This window comes from Cystoisospora suis (genome assembly GCF_002600585.1).
Source record: "Cystoisospora suis strain Wien I chromosome Unknown contig_1493, whole genome shotgun sequence".
In the NCBI taxonomy this organism is placed as follows: Eukaryota; Apicomplexa; class Conoidasida; order Eucoccidiorida; family Sarcocystidae; genus Cystoisospora; species Cystoisospora suis.
The window spans coordinates 39973-54129 of NW_027154293.1; the positions used below are offsets into that span (position 1 = coordinate 39973).

At 45.2% G+C, this 14157-nt stretch overlaps 1 protein-coding gene across 1 annotated transcript; it reads left to right on the top strand.

The window, feature by feature from the left end:
- Positions 1 to 2369: 2369 nt before the first annotated feature.
- On the top strand, positions 2370 to 13160 carry CSUI_003383 (uncharacterized protein). The gene is made up of 5 exons (XM_068063581.1): positions 2370 to 2930; positions 3377 to 6591; positions 7307 to 7852; positions 8276 to 9574; positions 10066 to 13160. The coding sequence occupies exons 2-5, from the start codon at positions 3475 to 3477 to the stop codon at positions 11764 to 11766; spliced, it is 6663 nt and encodes a 2220-aa protein (XP_067924446.1). The 5' UTR covers positions 2370 to 2930; positions 3377 to 3474; the 3' UTR covers positions 11767 to 13160.
- Positions 13161 to 14157: the final 997 nt, after the last annotated feature.

Consider the following 14157-nt stretch of genomic DNA (forward strand, 5'->3'; position numbering starts at 1 on the left):
TGTGTCTAACGTTAGCTTGTGCCAGGTTGCTGTACTGTACTGTATTACAATGATGCCAGGCCATCTTCCGACACGAGACACGAAGGATTATTGCCTGGATACTTACTTGTATTGAAGAGGGTCTCCGTGGAGATCCAAGGGGAGGTTCCGTCCTAGAACACTCGAACCCATGACTTGATGGCCCTGCCCACTCCACATACAGTCTCTCTTCTGCAAGGCGGCAGAAAAGTCTCGCTGTACGGTTGCATGGCCTTTATGTCGATTCCGCGATCCAATCTGTGCAGTTCCGTTCAGCCTCGGTTGTACCAGTGAAATCTCAACTCGCGTTCAACTGTGAAAGTACCACTCACATCCACTCTGCTGGCTAGTGTCAGTTCAGGAGGAATGATGGTAATACACGAAACACTTGGGCTCAGTGAAAGCTTTGAACAGAAAGCAAAGAGCTTTTCAAGGGAGAGGTTGTCACAGTCGATTCGCTCAGCCTAGGCGTGGAACGGAACACACCGCCCACTTAGCCACCGTTGCAGTTCTTTCTACGAAAGTGAAGTAGACGGGGGACATGAAAAGCCTACACAGACGAAGAATAGTGTATAGTAAGTTACCTGTTGGAATCTTGGTAAGGTGAAAAGAACTTACCTCTGTGTAGTCACCAGGAATCTGGGTCGTGCACCCTCTAACTCGTTGTAAACTGTCAACTAGAACCTTACGACTAACGAAAAGTGAGGGGAACACTGAAGCTGGTTGCACTCTTCTTCACAGCACAAGTGTGATATCACCTTTCCTAACACCAATTCTTCACTTCGTTACTTCAGCCTCCCGAAGCTGTCCTCCTCTCACTTACCAGACTCCAAACTCGGTTTTTCTGGTTCCACCACCTTATCAACGCCTCGCGGAGCTGTATTCTTCTCTAGGGTTGAGCTACATGTTGCTCATTTAGATCAGCCAACTGTTCTAGACGCCCTTCCCCGGAGAAACTAGCTCCGCTCGTTGAAAAGAAGTTACCGATAGATCGTGCTTTCAACATCGGGCCTGGGGTCTGCCACACCGAGCAAGCCGACGTGTCTGGTTTGTACGGGAAGTCTCTTCTTTGACTGTTGCTTTCAGAAAAGTCCCCAGCTTTATTCATACGTGTTGAGCGAAGCCACTTCACGTGCCTAAGCCGCAGTTGTGCTCCGGAGTGTTGCAGATTTGTAGGATTTTGGTAAGAGTCTCGGGAGACAGCGCGAACCCATCTCCTGGTGAGGCCCCCCTACCATGAAACTGTTTCAGAGCTGGTTTGTGTTTACTCTTAGACTCGGTGCGTCTATTGCGGTACCTTACCGTCCTTGAAAAAGTGAAATCCCAGCCTTGACGAGAACCTTGGTATGCTGATGCACGGCGTCTTTCTCTTCTTGAAGCGGAACTTCGCAGCAAGGCGTCGCGCTTCCGTATATGGACGTAAAGGCTACGGTACGGGCATACCAGCAGTCGAGCTTCGGTGCCAGACAGGTGGGGTCGAAGGTTTCTGCTTCTGAGGGGAAGGCGTTCTCTTACATTAGCACCAGTTGCTGTCTGGTATCTGAGCTTAGATAAGAGAATGGATAGGGTGTGGCTCTGCTGTTGGAAGGCACCCCCTCCCCCACATTCCCCCATCGTCTCTTGCGCAAGAAGACTTCTCCACGTCCTTGTAGACATCACGGCTACCATCACAAGCTACAGATAATCTTTCTATTGAGCGTTACAAAATACAGACGCACTACGCCGTACCTATGTCGGACGCACGTCTCTTTTCACCAAAGCGACTACACCTGGCTCACATCTGGACGTCCTACATGCAGAACACGCGTGTGTTCATCCGTGTGTACACATGAGAAAGGCTGATCGAAGTCAACTAGCTTCGTGGATGCTCGACTCTTTACTTCATTTGGAGCTGTCTGCGTATGTTGGTGACCTTTTCTTGGGGGGAAACACCAGCACGTGAGACAGCATCACTTCGCCTCTCTTGCATTCAGCCGCTCTCTCTCCCTTTCGATTTCCTTTCGGTCGATGAGCTTTTTTTTCACCAGGTGATACAAAGAACAACGGTGTAGTCCCATCTTTTTTCTTTACCTCTCCATTCAAATTCACTAGAAAGTCGTTTCTTCTTTGCCTGCTTGTTTTCATCCTTTCATTACTCAATTCGGCCCTCCTCTTCCACTCGCTCTCCGGCTAGCCGTACTGAGTGCGGTCGGAGTAGGAGGGGTATGTAAGGGCAGCCTCGGCTAGTCAGCCGGCTAGCTAGTTGGACTTGTCACGAGTTGCTTTGAAGAAGCAAGATGCGCGCTGCCGAAACGTGTCTTTCGTCTCTCTCAATTGACCGCGGCGTTTGTCTATTTTTCTTGCATGACTGAATTTTCGACATCTACCTCGAAATGTATCGATCTTTACACTCTCTCATGTTTTCATTGCTGTGTATATCCTCGCATCTTCGCAACGCCTGGTCTTTTCTTTTGTCTCAATGTGTCTATCTCTCTTCTCTGCCTATCTTCTTATTCCTCTCACGGCTCGATCATCTCATCGTCCCTATCATTCAATGAATGGTGGCTAGTAAGAAAGATGTCGTGTTTATTCTTGACAACATAAGAAGGACTTTTTTTTGTTTCTTCTGTCTTTCCTTCTCTTTTCTTTTCCTCTTTGTTCGCCTGTCCTCTCCAAATTTTCTTCGGATTCCACAGCCTCTGAAACGACCACTTGACTGCTGATCGGCGGCGGGTACGTCGTTATCCGCAGCGGCCTTTCTCTAGGTCATTGTCTCTCCTTTCTTTCTCGTTTTTCTTTTATCTGCGACTCCAGAAGAAGGATATCTAATAAGGATCGCACAACTCATTGGTTTCTCTCCTCTCTTTTTCACCTATCTCTTCTTTCTGCTTCGACTCTCTCTACCCAATGATCGAATGAAGAGACTCGAAGAGGTACGCAAGACATATCTCTAGTCGGGGAGAAGACATCGGAAGAGGCGTCAACTCGTTCCACACATGTTGCCCCTTGTCTGTATAGATCTCATATATCTGAAAGATTCTCATCGCCGCCTGGTACTAGCAACTCTCAGGAGAGTTAGACTCCCATTCACTCGCCAACAAGACTTCTCGCAGTCATCTATTCATGTAGATAGAGATGGATGGGAGAATAGCTCCTCTACCTCCTCTCTCTGCTATTTCTCATTCAGATCCCTTCAATAGACAAGGAAGAGAAGACCTTAAGGCACATAGATTCTTCTCAAAATTCCACGGTCCTATGACCCGTGATGGATAGACACGTATGGGTTTTTCCTTGGGGTCTACGAGAGTTGAAAGACTTCACTTCTTTAAATATGAATGTCTGTTCTTTCCGTTCTTTCTTTCCATATTTTCTTTTTCAGATGCAGAAAGACAAGAGGTGGTAGATAAAAAGAATTGACTTGCTGCTGTAGGCGCAGATCTTATCTTCTTCACGTCGATCTTTTCTATCTTTCTCAACATGTCTCAGTATAAAATCGAAACCTTCCATCCCTCTTCTCCGACGTCATGCCGCCTGAAAATGGAGTCTCCTTCTTCTTCCGCTGCCTCTACATTCCCTTCCTCATGGTCTAAGGGCATGACTTCGACTCCAAATACCAAAAGCGTGACTTCTCCACCCCCCCTTTACTTCACTCATCGAGACCAAGCTTCTTCTTCTTCTACTCCCCAGCATCTTTCTTCTTCTTCTTCGTCTCCTTCTTCTCCCTGTCCTTTACCTCAATGGCGGTACATGTCTACACCTCCTCTACATTGTCCTAGCCATCGCTTGCCTCCTCTGCCTTCCTCTTCATCTTCTTCTCGAGACCCTTCTTCTTCTTCTTTTTCGCCGGCACCTCTATCTTCGTTTATTCTGAGGAGATCCGCTCGAAGAGGAGAAGGAGAAGGAGGGGGGAGTGTCTCCGTCGTTAAATTATTCAATCGAGGCGGAGGAGAATCGAGAGAAAGAACGGGAGTATCGAGAGAGGCAAGAGAAGTCTCTATAGAAAGAGAAAGCGAAGGAGAGAGAAAAAGTCCCTTGTCTTCGATATCCCCGTCAGGCAGAGCGAGTGTATCCACATGCAACACGGATGAACTAAGACTCGATCAGAAAGAGGAAAGAGAAGAGAAACTAAGAGGGGAGACACCAAAACATGCGAACGGTACTTCATTAATACCAAAAGACTCTCTCTATATCACATCCTCTTCTTCTTCAAGCCAGACTGCTTCGTCTCTCTCAGTCTATACGCCTTCATCTTCGTCGTCTTCTTCTCCACCCCAGACCTCGATGCTTAATACAGCGAATCATGAGAAGATGTCCGCTAGATATCAAGGTCAGAGATATGAAGAAGCACATTCCTTCTCTTTGAGAAAGGAAGAAGAAGAAGGAGAGGAGGGACCAGCTTTCCGTTCACAGGAAGGAGGAGATCTAGGAAAAGAAGATCAAGACCAATGCAATAGGAAGAGCAGCAGCGGTGCATCTCGTATTTTTTCTTCTCTTTCCTCAAGTCAAGAAGTCAAGAATGAGAGAGAAGAGAAGAAGTCTTTTTCATTGGAGATGACAGGAGGAGATGAAGGTCTTGGAGGGGAATGGCGCCAAGACCAACTTGGAGAGAAAACCAACTATCATTCAGGTGTCTATACAGCTGACGGAGGAGAGCTCCTCTTGTCCATCAAATCTTTTTCTTCATCTACATCAACAGGAATCGGTGATTCTTCACGTCGCCATCCAAATCTTTCTCCTACCAGAGAAGGAACCTTTCGTTTTTCTCCTTCTCTTTCTTCCCTTGAGACACCTCATAAGAATCTCCCGACCTTCTTACAAGAAACCCAGGAGGGAGAACAAAGAGAGAGAGGAGAGAATCGGAGCCATGCATCTCATTCCTCTCCCCCTGTGCTTCCTTCTCTTTCTTCAAGTCTAGCTGGCGGCCTCCTCTCATTGACCAAAGGGCCGCAGGAAGAAGAGCCAAGTAAGAGTAGTAGTAGTAGTAGCCGACTTCACTCGGGGTGTACAGACACCTCAAACATGGAAGGAGGAGCGCGAGAAGAGGCGAGTAGATCTTTTCTTCTTCATTCTCCTGCGAGTCTTCATTCGGAGAAGTCAAAAGACACAACGCCTCCTCCTACACCTCTCGTGCCCCCGACGTCTTATCCTTCCTCTTCGATTTCTCCGGATGCGAGGACACCTTCTTTCTCTTCTCCATCTACCTTCTCATCTTCACCTGAGAGACATCCTTCCAAGGAGGGAGAAGAAGAAGAAGACCAAGATAAATCACATAGGCTACTATCAACTCACTCTTCTTGCTCCTCTCTCCATTCATCACCTCACCTAGAAGATCTTCCTGACGTTTCTTCAAAGATCTACGACCACCAAATACCTTCTCTCTTCAAGAAAATATCTTCCTCCTCTCTCCTACCTCCTTCCTCTTCTTCCTCTTCTTCTTCATTGTTTTTTTCTTCTTCAACTTCTCCTCCTCCTCCTCCTTTTCCTCTCCCCCTTCGTCCATCGGAATCTTCTCTTCTCGCTTCTCGTCAATCTCCTTCACCCCCTAGAGCTTCTCCTACGGATCTGTCTGTTTCTCTTTCTTCTTCTTCTCCCTCTCGCTCTTCTCCCTCCGAGTCTCTTCCTCTTCCTCCTCCATTTCCTTCTCTACCTTTAACATGTGCGCCAGCTCCTCACCCTCGATTTCTTCTTCTTCGAGATCTCCAGATGCTTCGCTTGAACCGTCAGCTCCGTGACCACTCCAGTACTCATCCTGACGAAGAGAGAAGTTCCTCTTCTTCCTCTCTTCTCCAGAAGGATTTGAGAGATTTCACGGGATGGATTTCCTTGCCTCGCTTGTCTTCTTGCTCTTCATCTTCTTCGACGACCTTGTATCGAGGGAGAGACGGGAAATACGAGAAGAACGTAGAGCGATTTGGAGAGGATTCTCTCGATGAGAAAGGCAGGTCATATTATTCTTTCACAACGTCCTCCCCTCATCCCTCTTCTCCTGCATCCCCATCTAAAAAGAAGAAAAATCGCTTCTCTTCTTCTTCTTCCGCCTCCTTGCTCTCTCAACAGAATTCGTTTTCTTCCACTTCCTCTTCTCTTCTTCTTCTCTCCCAGCTAGCTGAATCTCGGCATCTTTCTCGAAGTGAAGAATATCTTCTTCAGTCTCTTCATCGTGTTTCTTCTTCTTCCTCTTCTACTCTGCACCATCTTCTCAAACGAGGAGGAAAGACAACTGACGGAGAAGAGAAGCAAAGAGATTCCGACGGCGAAGAAGAAGAAGAACAAGAAGGCAAGATTCAACACCTTCATGAAGAAGAAGAAGAGGAAGACGAAGAAGAAGAAGTAGATTCCCAAGAAGTCTATATGTCTCGACAGACATTAACCCAAGGGAGAGAAATCAAGCTCGCCGGCTCTATACAAGATTCCCAAGATCAGGTCGTGCCTATCCACTCCCAGCTCATGGATCAAATCATCGCCGGCTCCGCTCCCCGGCATGTCTTCGAACACTTCTATTCTCAAGGCGTTCCCACGGATTCAAGTGTAGCGAGGCTTCTAGAAAAACGCCGCATGCAAAACACGACCAGGCGACTCAAAGAGAATCTAGAGGTAAGGGAAGATCCCCCGGAACAAGAAGAAGAAGAAAGACAACCTGGAGAACAGAAGGAGGAAGGAACACATCTCTCTCTCTCTCTCTCCAGTGAAGGGTGATGTCTCTGGAGCAGTCGCTCTCATGTAGAATAAAAGAAGGAAGAAGAGGGAAGGGTTTCTGTGTCTGAGGTGTATGTACACCTGGACGATTGATAATGGACAGGAATCTTGGTTCTGATGGACTTTGAAGATGCTTCTTCTTTTCTTGTTCCTCTATCATTCTTCTCTTGATGTAGATCATTCAGCATGCATTAACTGATCTATTTATCTCTCTTTCTTGTTTCTGCTCAGTTGTCTATATCGGGAAAAGGCCTCCTCTCATGAACAGCTGCCTCTCTCTCTCTCCTCTTTTTCTTCACATTCTAGTGTATATACACCTCAACGAAAAAGAAGTTCGACTTGAGTTCTTTTGTCTTTCTCTAGGCTCTCGCGTACCGTGGTGATTCCGGTGTATCTACATCACAAGAAGTGATGAATCTTCTTTCATATCGTTTCTCTCTGTTTCTGTTCTTCTCCCTCTTACGATCGTTCCTCAAGTGTAGAGTGTATGTACATACACCTCAACATACACGCCAACCAGTGGTGCGCTTTCCCTTCCTCTTTCTTTTTCTTTTCCTTTCTTTCTTTGTTTTATCGTCATCTTGTTTTTCTTCTGTCTTTCTTCTCTCTACAGAAAATTGCCCGAGAAAAGTTCCCGCAGTCTTTCTCAACTAAAACTTCACCCGAGTTACTTCTCGAACTCTTTGATCATCTTGTCCCTTCTTCGTCTTCTTCCTCTTCATCTTCTCATCTTTTCTCCGCCTCTCTTAAACAGTCTTCCTCTCTTCTTTCTTCTTCACCCCCTTCCTCCTCTTCTCCGTCTTCTTCCGAAGAGACGTTTTTCTTCATGCCTATCTCCTCTATCTTCTCAGCTCTTACTCCTGCGACCTCTCTCTCATCGTCTTCTTTTTCTTCGTCTTCGAAAGAGAGAGCAAAGCCAAGAGGGTCGCGATATGCATCACAAGGACAGATAGGAAGAGCCTTAGAAAGACTCTATTGGTGGCCGGGCGAATTGAATGAATACGATAAGAAAGAAACTCTTCTCTCGTTGTCTTTATCGGATGACGAAGCTCACTCCAAGATTCTTATGACACAAGATAAACTTCTTCCTCAAGGTCTAAGTCAGCGAGGATGGATTCTAGGTCTCCATACACTTCCCTTCAATCTCCCTGACTGGCCGGTATAGACATCTTCATCTTCTCTTCTAGAAACTTCGTTCTGCTCTCTTTCTTTCTTTCCCTACCTTATGTTTGCGCTGTCGCTCTCTTTCTATGTGTGATATACATCCTCTCTACAAAGACCTTCGCTAAGATTCTCTACGATAGAAGGGGAGCTTTTCACCTTCATCGGATGACCGAGTCTTTTCTTGATCAACGATAAGATCACCCGTCTCTCTCCTTTGCCTAACTCGAGATGTAGGATTATATCTGTCTATCTATGTATATGTATGAATATGTATGTATATGTATATGTATGTACGTGTACCTATGTATATGTGTGAACATGTATGTGCATCTATTTATGTATGTATCAACATGTATGTATGAGTATGTATGCATGAATTTGTATGTATGTGTATGTGCGACTGTCTTTTCTCTTGTAGGCGACCATGGAGCTTCTCCCTCCAGGCCTTGCTGAAGAATCTTCTTCTTCTCTTCTTCCTTTTCTTGATGAGACATCGTCTTCCTCTTCCTCTTCTTCTTCACTTCTATCTCAGCCTCGCCTCTTACGTTGTTCTCCTTATCTTGTTTCTTATTCCCCTCAAGATGTTGTCTGGGGGGGTGGGGCGTATCAAGGGAAAGAAAGACCTTCCTCGAAAGAAGACGAAAACAACGACGCTTCGCATCATCTCCAAGCCTCTTCTTCTCTCTCTTCGCCACTACAACATGTAGATAGAAAGAAGAAGAAAGACCTTTCTTCTTCTTGTTGTCCTTTCTCTCCTCCTATGTATTCCTGTCTCTGCGGGGCCTTGCATCTATGTCGGGTCGCTCTCTTGATCTGCGGCGCCTTCGGTGAGCCTGTTGGAGAGGCCTTTCCTTGTCTTCTTCTTCGTGCATCTGATCGTGCAGATCTTCTTGAGAAAGATCAAAGTTGCAGATCAGCCGGGTGTCCTTGTTCTTTTTCTCTTCGTTCCTTCTCTTCTTTACTTTCTTCTTCTTCTTCATTGCCGTCGGCGAGAGAAGCAGAAGAGAAACAGAGGACCTCAGAGAAGGGAGAAATGAATGAGAGAGACGACGAGGAGAATCACACTAAGAAAAAGGAGGTGAAGAAAGAGCTTCGCTTTCAGCCCCCATTGGATGACACACATCCACAACAAGCGAACAAAGTAGACATGATGTCTTCAGCTCGCGGTCGCGAGAGTCATGTCTACTCGACACTGATCCCTTCATCCTCTTCTTCTGTGTCTTTCCTGCCCTCCAAATCGAAAACGCTTAAGGGTTCACACTCTCGAGACGTGTCGCTTTCAAGAAAATCCTCTTCTTCTGCTTCTTCTTCAAGCCCCCCATCTAAGAAATCTCAGAAGACTTCATTCCCTCATATTATCGCAAGCGCAGCTCCGCTGGTCGAAAGCCCTTATGTCTACTCAGAGGTCGCCGCTATTTCCGTGTCTACTTCCAGGAATTCTCCAAGTTTCCAACCTGTATCATCTGCAATAGATAAAGAAAGCCTCTTCTCCTCGAACCAGAAAGGCTTAAGAAAGTATGAAGAAAAAACACCCTCCAAACTTTTACGGGGAGGAAGTCTGAATCATCAATCATTCACCTCCGGGGGGGGCAGTAGCAGTAAGATGAAGCTCATGATGGCAGAAGGTGGAGGAGGACGAGGAGGGGAGAAGATAGCAGGAGGAGAAGAAAAGAACAAAAAGAAAACCTCTCTCGTACCGGCATGGCACCTCACACAAGTCAGTACAACATTGACACATGGCGTCAACTACCTATCTATCTATCTATCTATCTACCTATCTATCTATCTTTAATCTATCTATCTATCTATCTATCTATCTTTAATCTATCTATCTATCTATCTTTATGCTATTTATCTTGGCCCGTTAATAGAAGTCTATACAAGTACTGAGCAGAAAGCGTGAAGGCCTGGCGGTTAGGTCTCTCTCTCTCTGGATATCTTCATCTACAGTTAGCTATCGATGTATCGGTGTATATGTACATATATGTAGATGTATATGTTTGTCTATCTATGTGTCTAGAGAGGGTTATGTCTACGAGGTGGAGAGTGTCTCCTACGTGTTGTACTGTGTGCTAATACACACTCGATTTCGAATGTCCAACACACACATACACACCCTCTGTTCCCTCTCTATCTTTCTATCTTTCTTTCATTGCCGCTCTTTCTTTCTAATTCATTCCTTCTTTCTGTCTGTGTGGTCTGTTTCAGGATATTCTTTTGAGCCGCTTAGTGACGCTAGAGGAGATTCAGGCAGTTTTGGATGTGCTATGTCCGGCCCCCTGGGTCTTGAGTGCCCTTCAGTTTATCATTGGAGTCTCGACAAATGCCCTCTCTCCTATTGAATGGCTAGCTCTTCTTCATCCTTGTTCGGCGATGGATATCAGCCTCGATATCGATGATATCATACGTCGATTCAATCTACGAAATCCCGTCCCGATGTGTCTTTATGAAGACATCCTTTCTCCTCAACTCTCCCAGCGATCTTGTCACTCCCTCTCTTCTTCTGAGAAGCAAAAGAGAGACTTCTTGTCTCTTCTCTCGTCATCGCTTGATACCTGTCTATACACATCAGGTCATAGTGACCAAAGAAATCTTCAGTCGACAGGTTCATTGCTAGAAAATAGCAGAAGCTTTGAGTGTCATTATCCTAGAAGTAGCAGTAGTAGCCATCTTCGTCAAGAGCATGATAGAATAGAGAATGAAGATAAATCTCTTCAGCATGTCTCATCTAGTAGGAGGAATCGAACCCGTGAACTTCATCTTCGTGCGTGTCTCCTAGAGGTGTCTCTCGATGAGCTGAAATGTCTCCATCAAAAAGAAAAGGCGAGGGAGAAAGAAGACGAACACGAGAAAGGAAATCCAGCAATCTCTTCTTTCTCTCAGTCGTTTTCTTCCTCTTCTTCGTCTCTGTGTGAAAAGCCTTCTCCTTCTTCGTCTTCATCTTGTTCATCTCGGGATCAAGAATCGATGCTCCGCTGTCGATTGTGCGGGGGGCGAACAGCTAAAGCGCTAGCTGAAGAAGCATGGAGATCAAGAAGAAGAAGAACCACAGCAAGAGCGGAAGAAGCCGTCGAGGATTGCAAGCCTAAGGGAGAGGACAAGAAGAAGAAGATCAAGAAGACTTCCTCTTCTTTTAAGAAAGATACGAAGAATTTTTGTCATGAAAGAGAATGTAAAAGAGAAGGAGGAGGTGAGAAAGACGATGAGGAGGAAGATGAAGAAGAAGATTCAACAGACCGATTCGAAACGAAAGATAGTCGCCTAGGACTTCGATGGTGGTCCTTTCTTGACAAAGACGATTCTCGTCAAGAAATCGATCGTGAAAAGAATGACAAAACAAAAAGAAGAGGAAAAAGACATAAGCTCCCGCCACCTACAGATTTCTCGCCATCTCAAGGAGAAGCTTCAGCTCAAGATCTTTCTCCTTCGTCTTTCCAGCCAAATGAAGAAGATGATGATAGCCGTACACCCTCAAGACTTCTGTTTTTTCCTTCTCCCTCTCCGCTATCTACCTTCTCTTCTTCTTCTTCTTTCTCTTGTTCTCCCCCAGGGAATGATGCGATCCAGGGTCACGGAGTAGGAGAAAGAAGAAAGACCAAAGAAGAAAGCGTTCTCTATCATAGAGAGAAATGCGTAAAGACGATGCGTCTTTATCTGGAGAATCTGATAGGGAATTTATATTCGTCGGACAGATCAAGAAAAGCCTTCGATCGTATCTCCATTGCCGCTGTGAACCCGTCAGCGAATGAGCCAGGGATGCCGTTAGGAGGCGCAGAGGCTTTACTTCCTTTAGTCCGAAGTGGAGGTTCGTGTTGTATCGACATATATACTCTCATCGCTATGTGTCGATTGTTCTTTAAAATCTTTTCGCATTCGGAAGCCTTCTCTCTTCTTCATCGAGCTATCTAATTCAAGAAGCTCGTATCAGGCGAACAGCATCTCTTCATCTTCCTTTTCTTGTAGGACCACCCCACGAGAGATCATTGAAGAAAGAAAGGAAGATGATAAATTAGAGACCTCATGCATTTTGATGAGAAGGTTATGTTCTCTCATCGTCAATGGGCCTCTCTCTCTCGCTGACATTTGGCAACTCTGCATCTTCCATATGCCTGCCCTTACCCCTCGCAGCGACAAGAAGAAGGATATTTTTCTTCTTAGAAAGGCTCTGCGCACACCGGTCTATCTTCAATCTATCTATCTTTAACGTAGAATTCATGTTGCTATTTCTTTCTTTCCTTCTTTCAGTTTCTTTCTTTTTGTGGGTTTGTCTATTTCGATGGCTAGTGTGGTGGATGTCGAGGTGTCTCCTGTCTCGGGATGTTCGGTAAGCTCGTGATAAAATTGGACGATGGTTATGAGAGAGATCAGACAGCATGCAACAGAAACTGCAGAGAGACAAACTCGAGGAATTCCTTCAGTTCGTTTGAAGACATATCGACAAGAAGAACGCTGACGATAAAGCAGACAGAAAAAGACACAAAGAAAGAAAGAGCAAAAGCGAGAAAGAGAGAGAGGAAGAAAGGAGATTATATAAGAATAATAGAAAGAAGCTTACCACTATAAAACATCTAGAAGAAGATGAAGATGAAGAAGAAGGAAATCTTCACGTCAGATTGAGTGAGAGGATAATTCTTCTTTCTCACTCTTTCTTTCTTTCTTTCTCTTTTCCTGTCTTTTCTACTTTTTCTTTGTTTGTTTCGCTCCTTCTTCGTTTTTCATCCACAAGTTCTTCTTCCCTTTACTTGTGCGAGATGGCAAGCTGAATTTCTTTCTCTGCCTTCCATCTCCCCTGGCTGTCTCGATTCTCTTTCTTCTTCACCTTTTCTTTCTCCTTCGTTAGAGAAAAAGGAGATCAATAGATACATTGCCGTCAGAGGCAAGAAAGAAGTAAAGAAAGAAAGATGTAAGTATATATGTCTCTCTCTTTCTCCCTCTGTTTCGCACTCCTGTCCAACGTACGAAGATCTATCTACGTCGCCTACATCTATATATCTATCTATCTATCTTTAATCCATCTATCTATCAATCTATCTGTCTTCGTAACAATGAAAGAATGTATCGATAGTACTTCTTTCCGATCTATCAATCTCGAAGCATTTACAGCATATGAAGGGGAGATACAGATATATGTGGAAGACCACTGAAATCCCTCTCTTCTCTAAACGATCCAGAGAGAGAGAAAGATATCGAGTGTATCGTTGACGTGGGGCTGAAGGAAGACTCTTCCTGAGTACAATCTTAGCCTATCTTAGTAAAGAAACAGGGCGCAGAATCCATAAGAAGAGTCTTAATCTACGAAGAAGAAGACCAAATTCATAAGACATCTACAGCGACTCACTCTGCTGAGGAGGTAAGTGTACATACAGAGCAGGCTGAATAAAGACTTTGCAGGTAGGGCTTGCCCTCTCCCCGTACCTCCTAAGAAGAATCAAGAAGATACTTAGCATACCACAACAGACCCATGGAGAAACAACAGAGATAGAGTCGAAAACATATACCTGTTTCTCTTCCTTTCTTTCCTTTCTCATCTCCTTCTTCTTATCGTTCTTCAGTATTTTCTTTCATCAAAAACTTCCCTTCGCTTTTTATTCGATTATTCCTACCTCCGGCAACCATAGATAGAAAGAAAGACAGATGAATGAGAGAGGCAACGACCTCTACGACTGTCTCCCTTAGCTGCCCCTCATCTCGGCTCCGTAAAAACCCTCGATGGGAAGGGGGGGGGGAGATCAAGCGAAAAAAGACTCCCTTTTGTCTAGCTCTTGACTTCTCTTCCTTTCCTTTTTCCTATCAATGAATCTCTCCTCCTTACAGGTCTGCTCAGGGTTGATGTAGGGGTCGAACCCTCAACCCTTATAGAGTCTAGAATCAAAAGGCTTTGTAGACATCATAGCTAGACAGCTACCTAGCTAGGTAGACATCTCTCCCTGTATCCTGTATACACACCGTCTCGTCTCTCTCTCCTCGCTCCAATAGAGATGACATAGATAGGGTAGCTCGACACCTTGACTAAACTCTCTCCTGCCAGGAGAACAAGCGATCAACTCCCCGTTCCGCTTCTCGCTAAAAATACCTCCACCTCTCGTGTCCATGCAAGAGTCGGAGTTCCTTCATAGAGTGTATGTATGAATACGTATTATATATGAGTATGTATGCATGACTATGTAGATTGTGTTTCTATGTACGTACACCCAGTAGTGACAGAATAGGAGGACCACTATTCCAACTCTTGAGAATTCAAGCCTTTTCTCTCTTAAGATTCTCTTGGCAGAACTTCAGGGGCCGGGGGGGGGGGTTGGC

Coding starts and splice junctions, on each gene's coding strand:
- CSUI_003383 (XM_068063581.1), top strand. CDS start 3,475: ATGTCTCAGTATAAAATCGAAACCTTCCATCCCTCTTCTCCGACGTCA. Junction 7,853..8,275: donor TCAATCTCCCTGACTGGCCG/GTATAGACATCT, acceptor TTTCTCTTGTAG/GCGACCATGGAGCTTCTCCC. Junction 9,575..10,065: donor CGGCATGGCACCTCACACAA/GTCAGTACAACA, acceptor GGTCTGTTTCAG/GATATTCTTTTGAGCCGCTT.